Below are 22,028 nucleotides of genomic sequence, written 5' to 3'. Positions count from 1 at the left end.
GGAAGTGATTCCCACACAAGCAAAGCACAACATGGAAGGGCATTTGCGGAAGGAGTGGGAAGGTCTGTGAGACAGGACGTGAATGGTCTTGAACTGAGGAAGCCAATCTTTATCACAAAGCTAGTCTGGGGCCAGAGAAGGCTTTTAACAAAGGACACACTACAGTAGTCAGATACTCATTTTAGAAAAAACTTTTTGCCCTACAAGGACAGGAATGGCCAGATATTAGAGAATTCCAGAGTAAGGTTGCGGCCGAGGCTTGGGTCAGCGTCTGTGGCAGCCGGCAATGACAGGCCTCTTTGCCTGTTCTCAGCTGAATTAAGTGGCAGTAACTTGGGTGTTGCTAGCTTCATGGAAGTTTTGAGTTTTTGAAGTTCTCTTTCCAGCCTAGGAGAGTGTGTCTTAGTCTGTTTGGGCAGTTATAACAAGAAGAACATAGACTGGGAGGTTGACATGGAAATAAATAAACATTTATTTCTCATTGTTCTGGAGGCTCAGAAGTCTAAAATTAAGGTGCCGTGGATCTAGTATCTGGAGACAGCTTCCTCCTTGTTGTGTCATTACATGGCAAAGAGAGAGAACACTCTAGTTTCTTTCTCATCCTCCTCCCCTCCTCCTCCTCCTCCTTCTCTTCCTCCTCGCCCTCCTCTCCCCTCTTCCTTGCCCTCCTCCAGTCCTCCTTCTCTCCTCCTCCTCCTCCTCCTCCTCCTCCTCCTCCTCCTTCTTCTTCTTCATCATCTCCTTCTCCTTCTCCTTCTTCTCCTTCTCCTTCTCCTCCTTCTCCTCCTCCTCCTCCTCCTCCTCTTCCTCCTCCTCCTCCTCCTCCTCCTCCTCCTCCTCCTCCTCCTCCTCCTCCTTCTTCTTCTTCTTCTTCTTCTTCTTCTTCTTCTTCTTCTTCTTCTTGGACTGGGGATTGAACCCAGGGGTAGTCTACCTCTGAGCTATAGCCTTAGCTTAATTTTATTTCATTTTTGGAAACTGGGTCTCCCTAAATTTCAGAGAACACCACTAAGTAGCCAAGGCTGGCTGCAAACCTGCGATCCTCCTGTCTCAGCCTCCCAAGTAATGGGATCACAAGCATGTGTCACAATGCCCCACTCTCTTTTCTTATAGGTACAAGAATCCCACTTCTGTGGGAGCCACTCTCATGACATCATCGTCTCCCATGACAACACTGGGGTTTAGGCTTTAACGTATGCATAGAGTTGGGACGCAGCTCTTCCCTCGATAGCAGGATGATTAACACATTTCTCTCTCTTTTTAGGGCCACTCAGATCAAGACCTACTCGTGGGACAACGCCCAGGTTATTCTGGTGGGGAACAAGTGTGACGTGGAGGAAGAGAGGGTTGTCCCCACTGAGAAGGGCCGGCTCCTGGCAGAGCAGCTCGGTATGTGTGTGGCAGCTGCGTGTGCTTGCGTACCTGGAAGTGGGACCCACAAATGTGTGTTTATATTTATGACATTTAGGCATATTGTGATTGATTGTGCTCTGTGTGTATTTTTGTTGTTGCTGTTGTTTTTGTATTGGGGATCGAACCCTGGCGCATTAGGCCTCTGAGCTACACCACCAGTCACATTTCATTTTTTACTTTGAAACAAGGTCTCACTGAGTTACCGAGAGCCTCACTAAATTGCTGAGGCTGGTTGCAAACCTGTGATATCCTGTCTCCGCCTCCCATATACTGAGATTATGGGCATGTGCCGTTGCACCCAGCTTGTATGTATTGTTGTACATTTGTGTGGTACATATGGGCTTTGTGCTTGTGAATTTCAGGTCCTTTGTCTATTAGGATATGTATATATTTTGTTATATTGAGCATATAAGCCAGGCGTGGTGGTGCACACCTGTAATCCCAGCACTTGGGAGGCTGAAACAGGAGGATTGCAGGTTTGTAGCCAGCCTCAGAAACTTAGTGAGGCCCTCCATAACTGAGTGAGACCCTGTTTCAAAATAAAATAAATAAATAAAATAGGGCTGCTGGTATAACTTGGGGGTAGAATGCCTCTGGGTTCAACCTCCAGTACTAATAAATAAATAAATATTAAGGTCCAGAAAACTTAAAGTTACACTCACAATTTCTGAAATATCGGTATGTGGATTGTGTTATATATATCTGTATAATGTATATTACAAGTATGAGCACGCATGTGTGTATGTGAGCACCCTAAATGTCTTTCTCCTGACCCCTATTCTCCAAGGTGTCCTGGACTAGAAATTAGCGAGCTAGATGAGCTTAATAAAGGGGGGAGCCGGGCGTGGGGGCGCACGCTTGTAATCTCAGCATTCGGGAGGCTGAGACCGGAGGATCGCGGCTCACAAACAGCCTCAGCTCCTTAGTGAGGCGCTCTGCAACTCAGTGAGACCCTTTTTCAAAATAAGGAATAAAAAATAGGGCAGGGGGTGTAACTCGGAGATCGAATGCCCCTGGGTTCCATCCCCAGACCCGCAAAAATAAATAAATAAAGGGGGTGGTTGGGTCATCTTGGGTCTTGCTGTTCCTCCTCTGTCTCAGAAGTTCTCAGGGTCTAGAAAGTACTTGGTCTACAGAACCGTAATCACATGGTGAGCCCCACACTTGGACAACACCAGGCCGCCTGTGCCGTCACCACGTGCTCTCAGGAGACTCGGCACAGGAACGTGGGGACACGTGAGTTAGTGCTTAGCGCACAGTGTAGGGAGACACTCGACAAAGGCCTTCATCGAATGGGTCAGTTCTGGGCTGGTCAGACTAGCTCGACTCTGTCCTGCACCATTTCCTGAGCTTTCCTCTATTGCTTACAGAAAATATTGACTTATTTATCTCTTTTCCTAGCCCTTGAGGACAGGAAATAGGTCTGATTTGTTTCATTATCTCCAGCATCCAGCACAAGTTAGACATCCATTCACATATTTCACTTATTCATTGAAAAATATTTACTGAGGCGGGGCGTGGTGGCGCACGCTTGTAATCCCCGCGCTTGGGAGGCGGAGACAGGAGGATCGCGCTGGTTCAGAGCCAGCCGCGCTGGCTTAAGAGACCCTGTTTCCAAATAAAAAAATACAAAATAGGTCTGGAAGTGTAGCCCGGAGGTAGAAGGGCTTCCAGGAACCCCAGTGTCACATATGTATATGTATATGTATATGTATGTATATGTATGTATATGTATGTATATGTATATATATGTATAATATATTTTACTGAGCACATGTGTTGAGCCAAGTCCTGGCACTTGGTATATAATTAATAGTGAACAAAACCGCTGCAACTGTTACCATCATGGAATAGGGAAAGTACTATTAAAAATAATTCTGTGAGCCGGGCGTGGTGGCGCATGCTTATAATCCCAGTACTTGGGAGGCTGAGTCAAGAGGATCATGCAGGTTCGAAGCCAGCCTCAGCTACTTATTGACTCTTTTTCCACATAAAATATAAAAAATAGGCCTGGGAGTGTAGCCCAGGGATATGAAGCCTCTGGGTTACATCCCCAGTAATGCAAAAAAGAAATTAATAATAATTCTGTGAATAACATATAATTAAGCATTCTGTAGCCGGGTATGGTGGCACACACTTGTAATCCCCGCGCTTGGGAGGCGGAGACAGGAGGATCGCGCAGGTTCAAAGCCAGCCATGTTGGCTTAAGAGACCCTGTTTCCAAATAAAAAGTATAAAATAGATCTGGGAGTGTAGCCCGGAGGGGCTTCCAGGAACCCCACTACCACCATAAACAAAAAAATAATTCTGTAAATGGGTGAATTGCAAGGCATGTAAATTATATCTTGTTCTGTTTTTTGTGATACTGGTGATGGACCCAGGGGCACAGGGTCTTGCTAGGTTGTTGAAAGTTTCACTGTGTTGCTGAGGCTGTCCTCAAACCTGTGAGCTTTCTCTCTTAGCCTCTCAAATACTAGGATTGCAGACATGTGCTGCCACACCTGGCTAAATTATATCATTATAAAGTTGTTAATTGTGATAAGGTCTGTTTGAGTTGGACTGTTGAAGTGGTAAATTCCAAATCAAACTAGGGTTACCAGAAAAATGAATTTATTTATTTTGTATTTGTATTTGTATTTTTTTGTGTGTGGTACTGGGGATGGAACCCAGGGGGAATTCTACCTTTGAGCTACACCCCCAGCCCTATTTTTTTTTTTATTCTTTATTTTGAAACAGGGTCTCACTAAGCTGCGTAGGCCTCACATGTGTGAAGTATCTGAGGCTGGCCACGAGCTGTGATCCTCCCATCTCAGCCTCCCAAGTACTGAGATTACAAGTGTGTGCTACCACACCTGGCTAAAAATGAATTTATTAGGTCAGTGGGCTGGGAAGTCCAGTAGACGTGGGACTCAGTCGCGCCATATGTTTCTCAGCTTGACATGTTCCCTCAGCCCTTTCTGTCACCAGACTCTGCCTGGGGAATGGGACAGAAGATGGCAGATCCACGTTCTTATTTTCCAACTCTGACAAAAAGAGGCCTTCTGCCTATTTCTTCCACTATATGTCAATCTCAGGGAAGGCTGTCATTGGTTGTTCATGAGTCAGATGCTCATCCCAGTGGCTGCAGGTATTGTAACTTGGAATCCCACTGTGATCGTTTACAGCGGCTCCCAGGAGGATGGAATGGTGGGCAGGTAAGAGTCATGTCAATCCACCACATGCTCTAATAAGGAAGTGAAAAAGAAACGACTCCTTTGGCTCATTTTAGGCTGGAGAGCCAAGGTCTTCTGAGAAAGTAATACTTAGCTGAGAACAAAGGGACAAGAAAGGATTCGTCAAGCAAAGAGTAATAGTGGGGTCTGAATAATGTGGGCTAGCGTTAAAAAATTCGTGAAATTGAAAGAAGACTATGTGAGCCGGGTGTGGTGGCACATGCCTGTAATCCCAGTACTTGGAAGGCTAAGACAGGAAGAAGATTGCAGGTTCGAGGATAGCCTCAGCAATCTAGCAAGACCCTGTTTCAAAAATAAAATAAAATAAAATAAAATAAAATAAAATAGGGCTGGGGGTAGAGTTTGGAGGTAGAATGCCCCTAGGTTCAGTCCCCACTACCAAACCAAACCAAACCACATCACACCAGAAGAAGACTATTGCAGGGACTGAGTAATCCAGGGAAGAGTGGTGTGAGGCGAGGCAGAGGGAGAGACGGGTTGGCTCCTGGGCTCTCGTAGATTACGTTAAGAGTTTTGCAGGGATGTGGTCAGATCTGGGAGGGTTCTCAGCCTTCCTCACCCCAGCACCCAGCCCCCCAGCCCCTGCCACTATCCCAGGCTTTATCAGTTTTAGTGGTCTGCTTCATGGGATTCTCCACTGTGTGGGATTCTTCCCCAGGACTCTCTGAGCTTTCCTCAGCTCACTCAGGTAAGACCACTGTCTTGGCCAGCATCTAGCACTTACTGAAGCCGTGAGTAGCTGCAGGGCATCCATATCCTCCAGGTTCCTGGGACCTAGGTGAGTTCTTAGAGTTGCTGAGGTGACAGGCCAGGAGTGGTGGAATCCCAGTACTTGGGAGGCTGAGACAGGAGGATCGCAGGTTCAAAGCAGCTTAGCAAGGTTCTCAAGTAACCCTGTTTCCAAATAAAAAATAAAATTGGACTGGGGGTGTAGCTTGGAGCTAGAATGTCTCTGGGTTCAATTCTCAATCCCCACCCCCACAAAAAAAAATAAAAAAGGAGATGCTGTGGTAGATGGATCTTTGGGAGACCAGAGTAGTTTCAGGAAGTTCTTTTCTGGGAAGCATAAAATGTTGGGGTCTCTGCTTCCATGTGCCCCTCTGAAAGTGGTTTCTTGTCTCTTTTCTGGATTTAATTAGGGATAACTCTGGCCAGAGCCCAGGGAAGCTAGTAAAAGGGGAATGATTTGCACCTGTGTACAAGGGAGAATGTTTAAGCATGGTTTTGAAACATGCACACCAGCACAGTAGAGTGGGAAAAGTGCTCCCACAGTAGGAGTTGGGCGGCTGAGGGTTTATCCTACTTTTGCTGAGACTTCACTACGTGATCTTAAGCCTCTTGATTCCTGTCTCTGGATCTTAGTTTGCTTATCTGTAAAACAGTGGGGGATGGATTAGTTGAATGGCAAAGTCTATTTTTTTTGTGGTATTGGAAATTGAACCTCTGAGCTATACCTCCAACCCTATTTATTTTTTTATTGAGAAATAGGGTCTCACTAAGTTGCTGAGGGCCTAAATTGCTAGGCTGGCCACAAACCTGTGGTCCTCCTGCATCAGCCTCCCAAGTACTAGGATTACAGGCATGTGCCACCACACCTGGCTTGGGAGGTCTATTTAGGTCTGTCTACTTTGATTCCATATCTATTCACACAGTGGCCCCCACTGATCATTCATCCTGCAAAGCCTTGTACTTTGCATGTTTTTATTCTAGGTGCTCAATAATTTTTTATATGAATGGTTGGAACCTTGTCTCATTGAGCCTGGTAGCAGAGAAACAGAGACCTAGTTGGCCTTGATAATAACTAGCAGTGACATGGTTCGCAACGTGCTTTCACAACAATTCTTTTGTGCCCTTCACTCTCACTCCTGGCCTGGAAGACGGTATCATCATCATCAGTCATAAGTAGCGCGGTATCTGTACCTGTGCAGCACACATTACCATCAGCACAGCGAATCGGCGATTCTACTCATGAAGAGGCTGAGTCCAGGCCACTCAGGTTTTCTTGTGTACAATGAGCTATGCCACACTCTGTGTCTATTTTTGCACTTTAAAATAATTTATCAGTCAAGGGCGATGGTGTACGCCTGCAATACCAGTATTGGTGAGAATGAGACAGGAGGATTGCAGGTGTGAGGACAGACTGGGCAACTTAGCAATACCCTGTTTCCAATTAAAGGCTGAGAGTGTAGCTCAGAGGTCGAGTGCCCCTGGGTTCAATGCCCAGCACTGTCAGCTTTCTTTGCCTCAAGTAATACTATTTGTTGCTATTGATACTTTCTGGGTTTTCTTTATTCTGTTAGGCTTCCCAATTCTTCCAACACCTATATAACAACCCCTTCTGGTTTAAATGCTAAGAATAATGCCAGGCATGGTGGCCCAGGCTTGTAATCCCCGCGCTTGGAAGGCTGAGACAGGAGGATCGCACAGGTTTGAAGCCAGCCTCAGCTACTTAGTGAGGCTCTCAGCAACTTAGTGAGAGCCTGTTTCCAAATAAAATAGAAAATAGGTCTGGGAGTATAGCCCAGAGGTAGAAAAGCCCCTGGGTTCCACCCTCAGTACCACCAAAAAATAAAAATAAAAAATAACTGCTAAGAATAGTTCCCATTTTCTTGGTTATAATCTCACTGAAACGACTGTGCAAAACGCTGTGAGAGCACGGGGAGGGGGCAGTGTGCAGGCCCCGGGGTCAGACATGCCAGAGGTGAGTGGTGAAGAGGGTTAGGAGCAGGCACAGGTGCAAAGGCGCAGAATGAGAGCGCAGCCATGTTTCTGGAGCAGAGCGTGCACCTGGAAACGAAGGCGGGAAGTGGACAGAGGCCCGGCCACGCAGGGCTGCTGTGGTTTGGATGTGGCTTGAGTGGCCCCCACAGGTTCATTGTGATTAAAGGCTTGTCCCCAGGTGACAGTACTGGAAGGTGGTGGAACTTTTTAAGAGCTGCAGCCTAACTGGGCTTGGTGGTGCACGCCTGTAAGCCCAGGACGTGGGAGGCGGAGACAGGAGGATTGCAGGTTTGAAGCCAGCCCCAGCAACTTAGTGAGACCTGGTTTCAAAAATAAAATAGGGCTAGGGGTGCAGCTCAGAGGTAGAATGCCTCTGGGTTCAATCCCTGGTACAAAATAAAAAGAGGTGCAGCCTCGTGGGCGGTCTTAGGTCATTGGGGGTGAGCTCTCAGTAGGTAGCTCTCATGGACCCCGCAGTGCTCCTGAGAGCTCCCCTGCTGCTTCCTGAGATGCAGTCTTGCTCCCACGCCTGCTCCCTTCCTTGCTATTGGCCACGAGGTGACGCAGCTGACAGTCCTCACTGCAGAGCCCATGCTATGCTCTTTGGACTCTGAACTCCCTGAACTATGAACCAAATAAGCCTCTTTTCTTTATAAATATCTTGTGTCAAGTATTTTGTTATAGTGATGAAAACCTAATACTAGGGTCTTGGGTTCAAGCCAAGGAAGCTGATATAAAATTAATCAGGTTTTTTTTTAGTTCCAATGATACATGTCCAAGTCAAAATAGTTCAGGTTATAAGATGGGGCTTAGCTGAAGCAAAATGGAAGAGAAGGTCACTGGAGATTAGATGGTCAGGAAATTAATAGGCCAAGGTGTTGGGTAACTGTTCACATGATGCTCAAAGCAGTGAGAATGAGAGTAAGCCTAGGGTGGGAAGCATGGCAAGAGTCCCTTGCCAAAATCGCCAGTGACTGGGGGTTTGAAGGGAGCACTGGTAAATGCCAGAGATGAGGCAGTGTCTGAGCAGGTGGAGAAGGGACTTGAACAGAACGATCGTGGAGATGTGTTCTGGAGCAGCGTTGGGAGGCAGAGAGATGAGTTTAGCTGGTTCCGAGTTTGTGAGTTTGTCAGAAGCAGGCAGTGTGGGTGGTCCGTGGCTCTGTCACAGCTGGCTGCCTTTGGGCAGGATAGGTAAAAACTATCATTTGGGACATAAGGAGCATCTGAGAATAAATTAAATACTGGGCTCTATTAAAGGCTGCAGAAATCCCATTGTTCTGAAGCCAATTAGAAGGAGGAAGGAACTGGGGGTGGTGGCTAGACTGCTTAATTGGTTGTCAACTTTCTGGCCTCACTAGATTCTCTGCTCTTGAGAATCTTTATTAATGAACCTGAGGAAAAGGTTACCACCTGGGCCTGCTAATGAAAGGCCTTCCAGGAGCCTGGCAATAATTGGGTGGGGGGTGCAGTGGGGATTGATCTGTTAAGCAAAAGAGATCCCTGAGCCAGGTATGGTGACTCACAGTATTTGGGAGGCTGTGACAGGAGGATCACAGGTTTGAGGCCAGCCTGGGGAACTAAGCGAGACCCTGTTTCAAAACTTAAAAAAAAAAAAATCAAAAGGGCTGGTGGTATTTCTCAGAGGTAGAGCACCCCTGGGTTCAAGGCCTAGTAGCACAGAAAGAGTAAACCTAAGAGCATGAGCGGTATCCCCGAGCTGACTAGACCTATGAGCTGGTACCTTGAATTAGGGTTCTCATATTTTGGGTATCTTTAAGATGACAGTGAAGCTGGGCATGGTGGCACCCTTGTAATCCCAGTACTTAGGAGGCTGAGATAGGAGGATCTCAGGTTCACAGCCAGCCTCAGCAACTTAGCAAGATCCTCCACAACTTAGTAAAATCTTGCTTCAAAATAAAAAATAAGTTAGAGCTGGGAGTGTAGCTCAAAGGCAGAACGTCCCTGAGTTCAACCCCCAGCACCCCTCCCCAACACGCACACAGGAGGGTGGCAGCGAAGCCAGCTCTGAAGGGTGGCATGGCAGCTCCCGTGTTTGGCCTCCTGACGTCACCACTCCCATTCCTGCTCTAACCAGAACAAAGTACGATAGCCCTTCTAGCGCGTACCAAGGTGGTCTTCTCACCCCTTATCTCTGCCCACACTGTTTTCCTGCCTGGTGTGCTACACATAAATATGCTCATATGCACAATCACAATCACGCATCTTCATCTAGTTGCTATCTGCTCAGGCAACAGCTTCTCCAAGAAATTTTCCCTGGCGCCCAGGACTGGTTAAGCACCGTCTCTGTGCCTTGGCAGTCTCTTAGCGTCCTGATGTTTTGACATGCTCATTAAGGTATTGTCAAAGCGTCTGTCTTCCAGGAGTCTCGAGGTCCCAGCCCAGAATCTGCGTTTGCTGAGCTGGATTTTCATGGCCCCCCCACTGTCAGCCCCTCAGCTCCACGCTTGTACCGTCCACGCTCATTCCTGTGTCCTCCCACCACGCTCCGGTGCTGGGCTCTGGTGGGCGGCACGGTCCCTGCTCCAGGATCTCCCATCAAATGCACGTTCACACACAGGGTGACAGGCGCTACGACAGAAGGAAATGGAGAACCATATCCACGCTGGGTCCCGAGGAAGGAGTCGGGGTGAAGAGTTTGGCTGGCTCTGACATCAAAGGCTCACATTGCAGTTAACTTCAGGAAGCTTCCTTCCCATCTCCTCCCCGCACTCCTGCATGGCCGCTGGTAACCCCAGCGAGGATAGAATGTTATCGTTTGCTCTGTCACCGTGGCAGCTGAGAGTGAGACAGCTGCGTAAATCATAGAGCATGTTTGCACGTTTGTACGTTCTGTCTCTGATCCTCGGTTTTCCTGTCTACAGACTGCAAGTGATAAGCCCCGCCTTGCCCTACACCCTTCACAAGATTGTTCTAAAATTGCATTTGTGAACTCTGAAGGGCTGCGCAGAGGTGAGGAATCAACACTCTTATTTATTTAGTACTGGAGATTGAACTCAGAGACATTCTACCTCTGAGCTCTGCCCCCAGCCTTTTTTTTTTATCTCTTTATTTGCAAACAGAGTCTCTCTAGGTTGCCGAGGGTCTCACTAAGTTGCTGAGGCTGTCCTCGAGCCTGCTGTCCTCCTGTCTCAGCCTCCCAAGTACGGGATTACAGGCGTGTGCCACTGGGTCCAGTGACCCTCTTATTAATGTTCCTTTTCCACAACTAGATTCTCTCTCCCCATGTCCCTGACACTCAACACAAAACCTGGAACAATATCAATAACCTGGCTGTTGACTGACCTGAATGGTGAAGAGCAAGAGGGTTTCCTGAAGGCTTTGAGAGACAGTGGTGGGCAGAGAGGCTGAGACAAATGAGGCCGGAGCACATGGGCAGGAGAATGGCCACGGACTCCACATACCAGCCCCTTCACGTGCATTGGTGCATTTGATTTTCATTACCTCCCAATGAGGCAGGTGATACCCCATTCTACAGATGAAGAAACAGAGTTTGGAAGTCATTGGGCAACTTGCCCAAGGTCACACAGCCAGTGGGTGGCAGAGGCTAGTTCAAATCCAGGCTGGCGCCCAGGCCTCTTGCCACTGCCCACCTGTCTGGTGCGGCACGTCTCCACCTCAGTGCCAGCTCCTCATCTTCGTCCAGACTGATGGTGAAAGCTTATTCTCTGCTTTACCTGCCTGCCCCTTCCCTAGGCCAGTGACCACTCCCCTCGACCTCCCCAACACCGCAGTGAGCCAGGACCGAAGACGGAGGAGTCAATTCATTAAGCTCTGTGCTGCTGGGTCTCTGAAGCCGACTGGGTTTCCTTGGCCTGAGGATAATGAGCCAGCCGCAGCTGCCTCCTTTCTGCATGTCTGCAATTAGCGAGTGCTTTTGCGGCTTGCCGCCCTCAGGTCCGGCACCTCACAGGAGATCTGAGTGCCTTCACGCTGGGCAGGCTGGGGAAGAGACGCCTTGTCTGTAGCGGGGGCTTCAGGCCTCCCCATGGATGGTGGGATCATAGGCAGAAGTAGGGAGGAGGAAAGAGCCCCCTTCCTTCCTGGGAAAGCACGATCAAAGAGTCAGAAAGATGTGGAGGCGAGGGGAGTGAGATGAAAGAGAAGAGCAGACAGAAATTGTCCTCGTAAGGGGCAACTTTTGTGCAGGAATTTATCCAGGGTCGCACCCAATCCTCCCAGCTGCTCCCTGTAGGAAGACACTTATTATTTCTACTTGACAAACGCAGAGTCTGGGAATCAGAGAGGTTAAGTGACTCAGACAGGTGCAGCGACTTGCCCGGATTCACACACTGTGGTAGTCAGATCAAAGCAAACAAGACTCTTAAAAGAAGAAAAAGATATGATCAGGAAAAGAAAAAAAAAAAAAAAAGCAAAGGGGAAGGGAGAAAGAGGAAGAAAAGAGAGGCCAGGCTGTGTACAGACTTCAGAGCCAGACAAAGCCAGGTCTAAACCCAATTTCCATACCACGTGACCCAGTGTGAGTTACGCAATCTCTTGGAGGCTTCATTTTCTCATTTATAAATCGGAGCTGATGATATTTACCCAACAGGCTCTTGTGAGGATTAAATAAGATGATTTTTGTAAAGCCCCTAGTATAGTGTCTGGTATATAGCAGATGGTCGGTAGATATTAAGGATTCTAAGCAGAAAGTGCAAGGAACATAAAGGAAAAAGATGGGACTAAATGAAAAAAGAAAAAAAAAAAAAGGATCCAGGCGTGGTGGTGCATGCCTGTAATCCCAGTACTTGGGAGGTTGAGACAGGAGGATCACAGGTTCAAGGCCAGCCTCAGCAAGTAGTGAGATCTGTTTCCAAATAAATAAAATAGGGCTGGAGGTGCAGCTCGGAGGTAGAATGCCCCTGGGTTCAATCCCCAGTAATACACACACACACACACACACACACACACACACATACAGTGAAAGGCTGTTCAGGAGAAATGAAGAAAGACTCAGAGAAAAGAGGAGGACTGCTGGGCGGGCATGTGAGAAGGCTACCGTACACCTTTGAGGGCCGCCATCAAGCTGGTCAGGATCCTTGGGTGGAAGAAGCCACTTTGTTTTGTTGTTGTTGTTGTTGTTTTTTGTTTTTATTTATTTAATTGGTGCATTGTAGTCATATATCAATCACATTGGAGTACAAGACTTGAGAGGATATACAAGCACACATCATCCAATTAGCCCTCATCCAGCCCCCATCCCATTCCCTCCCCCTCCCTCCATCCCATGCTTGTTTGGTGATTAACTCTGATACATTTGTTTATGTACCTCCTGCCTTTTAAAGAGGCTCCATCCTCCCCTATTCCATACCCTCTGATTGGTCACCTTAGTTGCTTCACTATAGGGCCCTTTCTATAGCTCGACCACTTCCTTTTGCCCCTTTCCTCCTAGTTATTGCTGATCAGGGGAAGCATCTGATTTATATTTTCTGCGATATTTCTCTGTGCATGCCGCGTTGCAAGTACCGATCCCACTCTTGATGGCCCCAGTAGTGTACCTGGTGGACTGATCCAGACCTCGCTGATTCAAGCAGCGGCCTTGCCTCATGGGAGGGATTCTGGCCTCACTGGCCCTGACACCAGCCTAACCCCTCAGGTGGCTCCGATCCCAGCCTCGGAGGCCCCAGTAGTGGCCTTGCCTCACGGCAGGCTCCGATGCCGGCCACTGGCCCCAGCACCAGCCTAACCCCTCGGCAGGCAGAAGAAGCCACTTTGTCTGAACCAGGAGGGCCTGTGCTTGTGTCTGTTGGGACAGCCACATTTTGTTCATTGGTACAAAAAATGTTGCAAAGGAGCTCAAGGCACAAAGCAGATGAGAATGTGGCATGCCTCAAGTACAGCTTCCCCGGACCTTTTCTGGGGCTCTGGGGAGTGTCGGTAGGGTCACTGTGGTGGGACTTAGGGAGGCGGAGCCCCGCTGAACGAGACCAGCCAGTGTGTCTGTGGGTACACACAAAGGGCCGAAGGCAGCTTTGCTTCTTCCGGTGGCTCTGGTGGTGCCTCCCGAGTGGAGCTGGCCAGGCTGGGAAGAGGAGGCAAATCCCTCACCAAGAGCTCCAGAGCCCCACCTGGCTGCTCATCCTGGCACTTTCTCCTGTCTTGGGCACTCCAGCTGACCTCCCCGCATGGCATGGTATTGGCATCAGTGTGCTGGAGAGGAGTCCCTGCTGTCCCTTCCCCGAGGGGCCGCAGGGCCAGTGAGTGTGAGTGAGATAAAGGATGTGCTAAGGCTTTGGCAAGTGTGAAGTGCTCCACACACTTTTGCGTATTCACTCTTTCAGCAAACAGCTAATGATCCTCTCTGTGTCAGGCACTGGCCCTATAGTCACATGCATTTTCTTATTTCATACTTGAAATAACTCTAGGAGGTAAGTAAAATTATCCCTGTTTACACATAAGGAGATTGATTTGTAAGGAGAGCAAGTGATTTGCCTGGATCGAAACAGCTGATCAAGCTGGGCGTGGTGGCGCACGCTTGTAATCCCCGCGCTTGGGAGGCGGAGACGGGAAGATCGCGATGGTTCGATGCCAGCCTTGTTGGCTTAAGAGACCCTGTTTCCAAATAAAAATATAAAATGGGTCTGGGAGTGTAGCCTGGAGGTAGAAGGGTTTCCAGGAACCCCAGTACCACCAAACAAGAAAGAAAGAAAGAAAGAAAGAAAGAAAGAAAGAAAGAAAGAAAGAAAGATAGAAAGAAAGAAAGAACCAAAAAGAAATAGCTGATCAATGACACAGCCAGGGTCTGTCTGACTCTAAAACCAGCACAAGCCGGGTGTGGTGGTGCACACTTGTAATCCCAATATTTGGGACGCTGAGACAGAAAGGTTGCAGGTTCTAAGCCAGCCTTGGCAACTTAGTGAGGCTTTCTGCAACTTAGTGAAACCATTTCCAAATAAGAAATAAAATCAGGCTGGACTTGGAGGCATAACTTGGAGGTAGAATGCCTCTGGGTTCAATCCCCAGTATAAATAAATAAATCCAGCCTAAGTACCCCCTGCTCTGTGTGGTCCCCATGAAACAGCGCCCCCTGCCCGTGAAGTTAGGCCTCTTTGCTTTACCTGGAGCACTGGCCATACTGATTTACAGTGTTTTGCTAGGGACACAAAAGGGTTCCAGCCGAGGGGATGGGAAAAATGTCTGTTTCTCTTTTCTCTCTAGGGTTTGACTTCTTCGAAGCCAGTGCCAAGGAAAATATCAGTGTGAGGCAGGCCTTTGAACGCCTGGTGGATGCCATCTGCGAGAAGATGTCCGATTCGCTGGACACGGACCCCTCCGTGCTGGGCGCCTCCAAGACCACACGTCTCTCGGACACCCCACCACTGCTGCAGCAGAACTGCTCGTGTTAGGCGAGGCCCACCCTCCGAATCTTCCCTTATCGTGGCCCCACACGCACTCTGCTTCTCCCTGCTACACGCTGTCCACTCCCAGCCCCGAGCAAGCCGAGTTGCTGCTGCTGTTCTTTGCCAGCCCCTGGGGTTCTCTGCAGATGGCCCCAATCGCAGACACACAGCACTAGACTAATAGCGCGGGTTACAGCGTGGGCGGAGAGTCCCTTTGCAAAAGAAAACTCCACTGTACGAAGGGAATTCAAAAGAGGGACTTGGATAGAGAGTCTTCTTTTTTTGCCTTTAAAATAAGATGTCCTCTGTGTACTAAAACTCGTCACACACCCACGCTTTTCAGGGGCTGGCCCAATGTGTAAAGTGAGGTCCACCTCCACAGCTAATCCTATTAAAGAAAACTTCCCAACGTACAACCTTCTTGTGTTGTATCAGGCTCCCCATGGGGTTTGCTCTCATCACAAGTCAAGCTTTGGCTCCAAAGCCCTGTGCCTGTTACCACGGATGCCCACAGGGCCCGGGCAGTTGCTGTGGCGACAGGCCAGCGCTAATCTCCGGAGAGCTCAGGCTCTCTGGTGGTGTTGGAGGAGCAAAGGCTGAGTCAGAAGCATACTTAAAAGGATTATCTCCTGCGAAATGTCAAAGGTTCTGGCTGTCTGAAAGATCAAGTGAGTGAGTGTGGGGAAGAGCAGGGGACACGGGCAAGATGAGGAGTGGGTCATCAGCTTCTGATTTGTCCTTGACCGTGGAAACCCCGTAACATTAATTCTTGGTTCCCTAGCTCCCCAAATCTGAAGATCTTAGAGTTAGTGAGATCACCAGATTTACCAGGTTTGATCAGTCAATTCCAGCCTTCCCATCTCTATAAGTGGCTGTGAGACCCCACAACCACATTTCTTTCTTCTAAAACACACCCTTCAGACGGACTATGGCTCGTGGGCGACACCACCTTAATGTAGTTCTCATGGGAAGCTTTCTTTGCTTCATGCTGAAATCTCCCTCTTGGAAATTCTTCCACTTCCTTCCCAATTTGTACCAGCTCTGTGATGGGCGATCTCAACGCCTCTGCTCCCTCTGCCCCAGGACACCCTCAGATGATTTGAGAACAGGAATCATGACTGCTGGATGTGCCCCTCCCCCGGTTCAGTCCCCCCATAATTTCATTTGCAGAGGGTCTTCCTCCTATCCTGCCTCTTTTCTCCAACCCACCTGCCAATTACTCCTGAGCAGCCCCCCTGGGAAATGTGATTCAAAGCAGAATACATTGAAGAGGACATGACCCTGAAAAAAACTGGGAAAATTAAATTTGGAGGTCCCAGTCCCAACCCCATTCTCCCAGGAGTGACAACTTAGAATCTACAAAGAGCCTATTCTGGTAGGAGCCCCTGAACGAAGCACTGGATGAAAACGAACAAAACCAAGGTATTCTGAGATTTGATTGGATTAGCTCGTGTTTCCAGCTTGCCATGGACACAGACATATATTTACCTTTTAGCTGAGGTAATGGCGTTATTATTCCCGAAAAAAGAAAAGTGTTCTTCTCAACCATGGCCCCAGCCTCCTCTCTCCTGTATTAGTGGGCTACCTCAAAAGTCAACAAAACTATAATTTTAGTATTTGGGGGGCTGAGATAGGAGGATTGCAAGTTTGAGGTTAGACTTGGCAATTTAGAAAGACCCTGCTTCAAAATACAAATTAAAAAGGGCTGGGTTTGAACCTTAGTGGTAGAGTGTCCCTGGCCTCAATCTCCAGTATCATGGGGGTGGGGAGGAAGTCAGCATGTGTTTAAAAAAGGAGTCTGTCTTTGGTTTTTCTCTCCATTTAAAATACAGCTCTTAGCCAGGCGTGGTGGCGCACGCTTGTAATCCCAGCATTTGGGAGGCTGAGACAGAGGATCACAAGTCCGTGGCCAGCCTCAGCTACTTAGTGATGCCCTCCACAACTTAGACCCTGTTTCAAAATAAAGAATAAAAAACAGGGCTTAGAGTATAGCTCAGAGGTAGAATGCCCCTGGGTTCAATCCCCAGTTCAAAAAATAAATAAATAAATAAAATACAGCTCTTAAGGCAGTCGTGGTGGTGCACACTTGTAACTCTAGTACTTGGGAGGCTGAGACAGGAGGATCACAGGTTCGAGGACAGCCTCAGCAATTTAGTGAGACCTCAGCAACTTAGTAAGACCCTGTTTCCAAATGAAATAAAGTCAGTCTGGGGATTTAGCTCAGAGATAGAATGCCTCTGGGTTCAATTCCCAGTACCACACACACAAAATTAATCAATCAATTAATTAAATAAAATGCAGCTCTTTGTCCAAGGAAAGTGCATTAGCTGCCCACGAGTTCAATAACCGTATAAAGAACTCTCCAGAGTCACCTCTATGGGTGTTTCTTTTTTCTTCTTTTGGTGGTAGTGGGATTGGACCCAGGGGTATTCTACCTCCTAGTTATACCCTAAGCCTTATTTTATTTTTTAATTTTGAAACAGTCTTGCTAAGATTAATTAATTAATTTATTTATATTTTGTGTAACACAGTTTGGACTTGAAGTCAGGAGACCTGGACTCTGCCATTTAATCAAAGGCAACTCTAGACTAGTTATATTCCCATCTCCGAGTTTCAATTTCCAACTTACAAAATAAAGAGTTTTAGACAGGTGTGGTGGCTCACACCTGTAATCCCAATACTCGGGAAGCTGAGACAGGAGGATGACAGGTTTTCAAGGACAGCCTCAGCAAATAATGAGACTCCCAGTAACCTAGCAAGACCCTGTTTCCAAGCAAAATAAATAAAGAAATAAAAAGGGCTGAGGGTGTAACTTGAAGATAGAATGCCTCTGGATTTAATCTCCAGCATCACAAAAAGGGGCGGGGGTGTTTGGTTCACATTAGGGCCCTTCGTGCACTAACAACCCAGTAATTTACTTTTTCTCCTTTACCATTTCAATTAATCTGCAAAACAAACCTGAGAGGTCAGGATTATTATCCCAATGTTATTTTAACATTTTTTAACATTTTCTTATCTTTTTCTTTTTCATACTGGGGATTGAACCCAGGAGCATTCTACTTCTGAGCTACACCCCAGCTTTATTTTATTTTGAAACAGGGTCTTGCTAAATTGCTGGGAGTGACCTCAAGCCTGTGGCTGTACTGTCTTTGCCTCCTCAGTACTAAGATTACAGGCATGCGTCACCAAACCTGGATCATCCCAGTGTAATTTTAACTAACACAGATGTCATGCTTACTCTGTGCTAGACCTTGTTCCAAGCACTTGACATGTATTAACCAATTCATCTTTCTAACATCTTTGTGAATGAAACACTGAAATTAATCAACCTCATTTAAAGATAAGGAAATTGGGCTGGGTGTGCAGCACCATGGTAGAACATTTGTTTAGCATGCGTGAGGCCCTGGGATTGAACCCTGCCCTGCACAAATAAAATAACGATAAAGAAATAAAGTTGTACAAAGAGGTCCTTAGTTGCCTAAGGTCTCATAATGAGTAAACAGTGGAGCTGGGGTTTGAACCCAGGCTGGGGGCTCCAATATCAGTGCTTGTTTTTTTGTTTTTTGGGTTTTTTTTTTTTTGGCTATACTCCCAGACCTATTTTATATTTTTATTTGGAAACAGGATCTCTTAAGCCAGCAAGGCTGGTTTCGAACCTGCGTGATCCTCCTGTCTCCGCCTCCCAAGTGCAGGGATTACAAGGGTGTGCCATCATGCCCGGCTCCAATATCAGTGCTTTCAACCACATTCTATTTTTTTTTTATTTATTTTATTTTTTTGCGGGTCTGGGGATGGAACCCAGAGGCATTTGACCTCCGAGCTACACCCCCAGCTCTATTTTTTATTCTTTATTTTGAAACAGGGTCTCACTGAGTTGCAACGGGCCTCACTAAGTAGCTGAGGCTGTCCGCGAACCGCGATCCTCCAGTCTCAGCCTCCCGAATGCTGGGATTACAAGTGTGCGCCACCACGCCCGGCATATACTACATCTTTTAGATAAATATGATTCAGACAGGTTAAGCATGAGAGCTACACTGGGATTCAGTGCCAGGATCATCAGATGCCAGGTCATTTATATCTTTAATCTGTTAACAAATTGCTCAACTACTCAGACTAATTTGAGGTAATAGATGTCTAATGCTCAGGAAAAGACAGTCTCTGAGGTGACCAGATCCTAGGGGCCCAAGCAAAAAATGCCCAGTGCGTCTTGGGGCCAAGTACTGGCTTTCCCAGTATCTGTGCCTCAGTTGGCATTTCACTGCTGTATCCCAGCGAACCTGACCACGCAACTTAGAGGAAGGGAGATGTACTTGCTCACAGTGTTTTGAAGATTCCGTGTTCAGTCCATGTGAGATCAGAGTCTGGAGTTTAGGACATGGTGGCGGGAAAGGGACAGAGGGAAAGTGCAAGGCTTTGCTCTCACATCCTGGGGGCCTGAAGCAAGAGAGACAGCCAGGGATCAGGGACCATATATAATCACCAAGGCCGCACTGCCAGGGATCCGCCTTCTCCAGCCACCGCCCACAGGCCCAGGTTACCACCCATTGTAAAGGATGTGTCTACTGATGAGATTACACACCCAGGACTGAACCCTATCAGTCCTGAATTTTAACTCATGAGCTCTGCAGGGGCACTCTATATCTGACCATAACAACCTGCCTGTTAAGTAATACTTACCTGACTCCAGGGACTGCTTTGAGCAGCCGCCCTGCTCCAACAATGGGACATTTTAGGGAAGTGATTTTTTTTTTTTAGCTATTTTTTTTTAATTGGTGCACTGTATTCATACATCATAGTGGGATACAAACTTTTGTAGACATACATGCACACAGCGACAGTCAGCCCCCACCCGATGCCCACCTCATTCCCTCCCCATCCCTCCTTCCCATGCTTGGCTTAGTGGTTGACATCTATTATTATAGCAATTTATCCAAAATTAAAAATGATAATCTCACATAACAGTTTCATTTGTCTGATACCAAGCTTTTGATGACTTAAAGGTAACATTTTAATATTTCTTTTTGCTTTCTTTCTTACCAGAGAATATTTTTTTTCTATTTTTTTAGGTGAAACTATCATATATTTATACATTTATTTTTCAGAAAAAAATCTATCCTAATATGGAATATGGATTCTAGATACTCAAAACGATCTTGAAAAAGAACAAAGCTAGAAGATATATATTTTATGATTTCAAACCATATAAAGCTACAATAATTGAAACAGTGTAGTATTGTTCTAAAGGCAGATATATAAACCATTGGAGTTAAATACAAGCCTAGAGCTAAATTCTTCCCTATATTATCAAGTTATTTTTGACAAGGTTTCCACGAACATTTGGTGGTGGAAATAATAATCTTTTAACTAAATATTGTTGAAAAATAATAATTACATGGAAAAGAATAAAATTGGACCCTTACCTAATCCCATATACAAGTATTAACTCAAAATAGATAAAAGACCTAAATATAAATCTTAAGACTATAAACTTTTAGAAGAAAATCTGGGTCATAAAACCTCACAACATTGAAATTGTCAGTGATTTCTTGGATATGATTTCAATGGCACAGGCAACAGAAGAGTATACAAACTCCCTAAAAAATAAAAAAAATTGTATATCCAAAGACAATGTAAACAGAGGTAACAGTTACTAATAGAATGGGATAAAATATTTCCAAATGCTATATCTGAAGGTATATTAATATTCCAACTAGAAATCCTAAAAATTAACAACAATAAAGGCAAACAATACCATTTAGAGATAGGTAAAAGACTAACATAAGTAATGAATCTCCACAGATAACCAATCTTAGTTGTCTGTTGGATGGAAAATCTTGTTTCTCTGGTTCTGGTGTGTGTTACCTATTTCTTCTTTGTAGTTAATCTCTTTGAGTATTTTCTCTAGTGCTGGTTTTGAAGACATAAATTCCTTCAGTTTCTGTTTGTCATGGAAGCTTCTTATTTCTCCATCTAATTTGATAGAAAGTTTTGCTGGGTAGGAAATTTTTGGCTGGAAGTTGTTTTCTTTCAGAGTTTGGAATATGTTACTCCAAGCCCTTCTGGCTCTCATGACTTGGTTTGGGAAGTCTGGAGTGATTCTAATTGGTTTGCCTCTGAATGTCACTTGGCCCTTTGTTTTTGTTGCCTTTAAGATTCTCTGCTTGGCTTCCACATTGGTCATTTTGACAATTATGTGGCGTGGGTATCCTCTTCTCCGATCCTGTCTAAAGGGAGTTCTATAAGTTTCCTGGACCTGTGTATCAACCTCTTGCTCTATGTTTGGAAAATTTTCTGCTATTACTTCCTTGAAGAGATTGTTGATCCCTTTGGTATCACTTTCTTTTCCCTCCTCTATTCCAATTATTCTTAGGTTAGCTCTCTTAAAATGGGCCCATATTTCTTCAATGTCAGATTCCTGCTGTTGGATATTTTTTTCTAGATTAGAAACTATGCGTTCATTTTTGGAATGATCATCTTCTAAGAGCAAGATTCTGTTCTCCATGTGGTCTAATCGGTTGTGCTTTGAATTGAGGCCTTTACTTCATTAATTGCATCCTTTATCTCTTTTTGGCTCTCTCTGAGTTCTTTTCAAAGCACCTCTGTTATTTCTACAGTTATTTTCCTGATTTGATCTTCTAGAAATCTCTGATTTTCTGTTTTATCAGGTTCTGATGTTGTGGGGTTGTGGGCATTCATTGCTCCAGTGTTATTCCTCTTTCCCATGATTTCGGAAGTTTGTGCCTTCTCTGGGTTCTTCCCTTGGGTCACTATGACTTCACTTAAGGTGCTCTGGATCTCGAGTCTGTAGTATCTCAGACCCCACTACTCCTTTACTGGGTTGTATCACAGAGTCTCCGACCCAGGGAGTCGATAGAGGCTGCTTTAGACTATGGGGGGTGCCAGGTTGCACGTTCTCCTATGGTGTGATATCTCTGCCACCGCCACTCCGCCACTGGGTCAAGTCCCAGGGAGTACAGTACTGGGATTTCTCCTCTGTGGCCTGCAATTTGACTCACTGTTCTTGAGTTCGCAGATGTAGCTGTACTGGACTCGTTGAATTTGCTGCTGCTGCTGCCGGTGGCAATATGGAGCTGCTGCTACGCCCTCGGCCGTGAGGCTGTCTTATTTCTTCTTGGTTTTGAATTCCACTCTGAGTCCTTGCAGCGTGTGCTGAGCTCAGCCACTGGGAGCTTTAGATATTCCCTGCACTGAAAAATCCCACCTGGCTGTTCCGCAGCGGCTCACCTCGGCTTGCTGTAGCCGTCCGGTGAACTCGCCGCTGCCGCCGGCAGTATGGCGC

At 46.5% G+C, this 22,028-nt stretch overlaps 1 protein-coding gene across 1 annotated transcript in view; it reads left to right on the top strand.

Moving 5' to 3' along the window:
- The window catches only part of RAB3B (RAB3B, member RAS oncogene family), a gene marked incomplete at both ends in the record, with an annotated part of 63,506 nt that extends 48,772 nt beyond the window's left edge, over positions 1 to 14,734 (top strand). The window contains 2 exons of the mRNA XM_080690803.1: positions 1,265 to 1,389; positions 14,547 to 14,734. Of these exons, the coding sequence (XP_080546929.1) occupies positions 1,265 to 1,389; positions 14,547 to 14,734 (313 nt within the window). The remainder of the gene's footprint in view (positions 1 to 1,264; positions 1,390 to 14,546) is intronic.
- Positions 14,735 to 22,028: the final 7,294 nt, after the last annotated feature.

This window comes from Muscardinus avellanarius (assembly GCF_963383645.1).
Source record: "Muscardinus avellanarius genome assembly, chromosome: 3".
NCBI classification, from domain to species: Eukaryota; Metazoa; Chordata; class Mammalia; order Rodentia; family Gliridae; genus Muscardinus; species Muscardinus avellanarius.
This window is presented reverse-complemented; position numbering and strand designations above follow the sequence as displayed.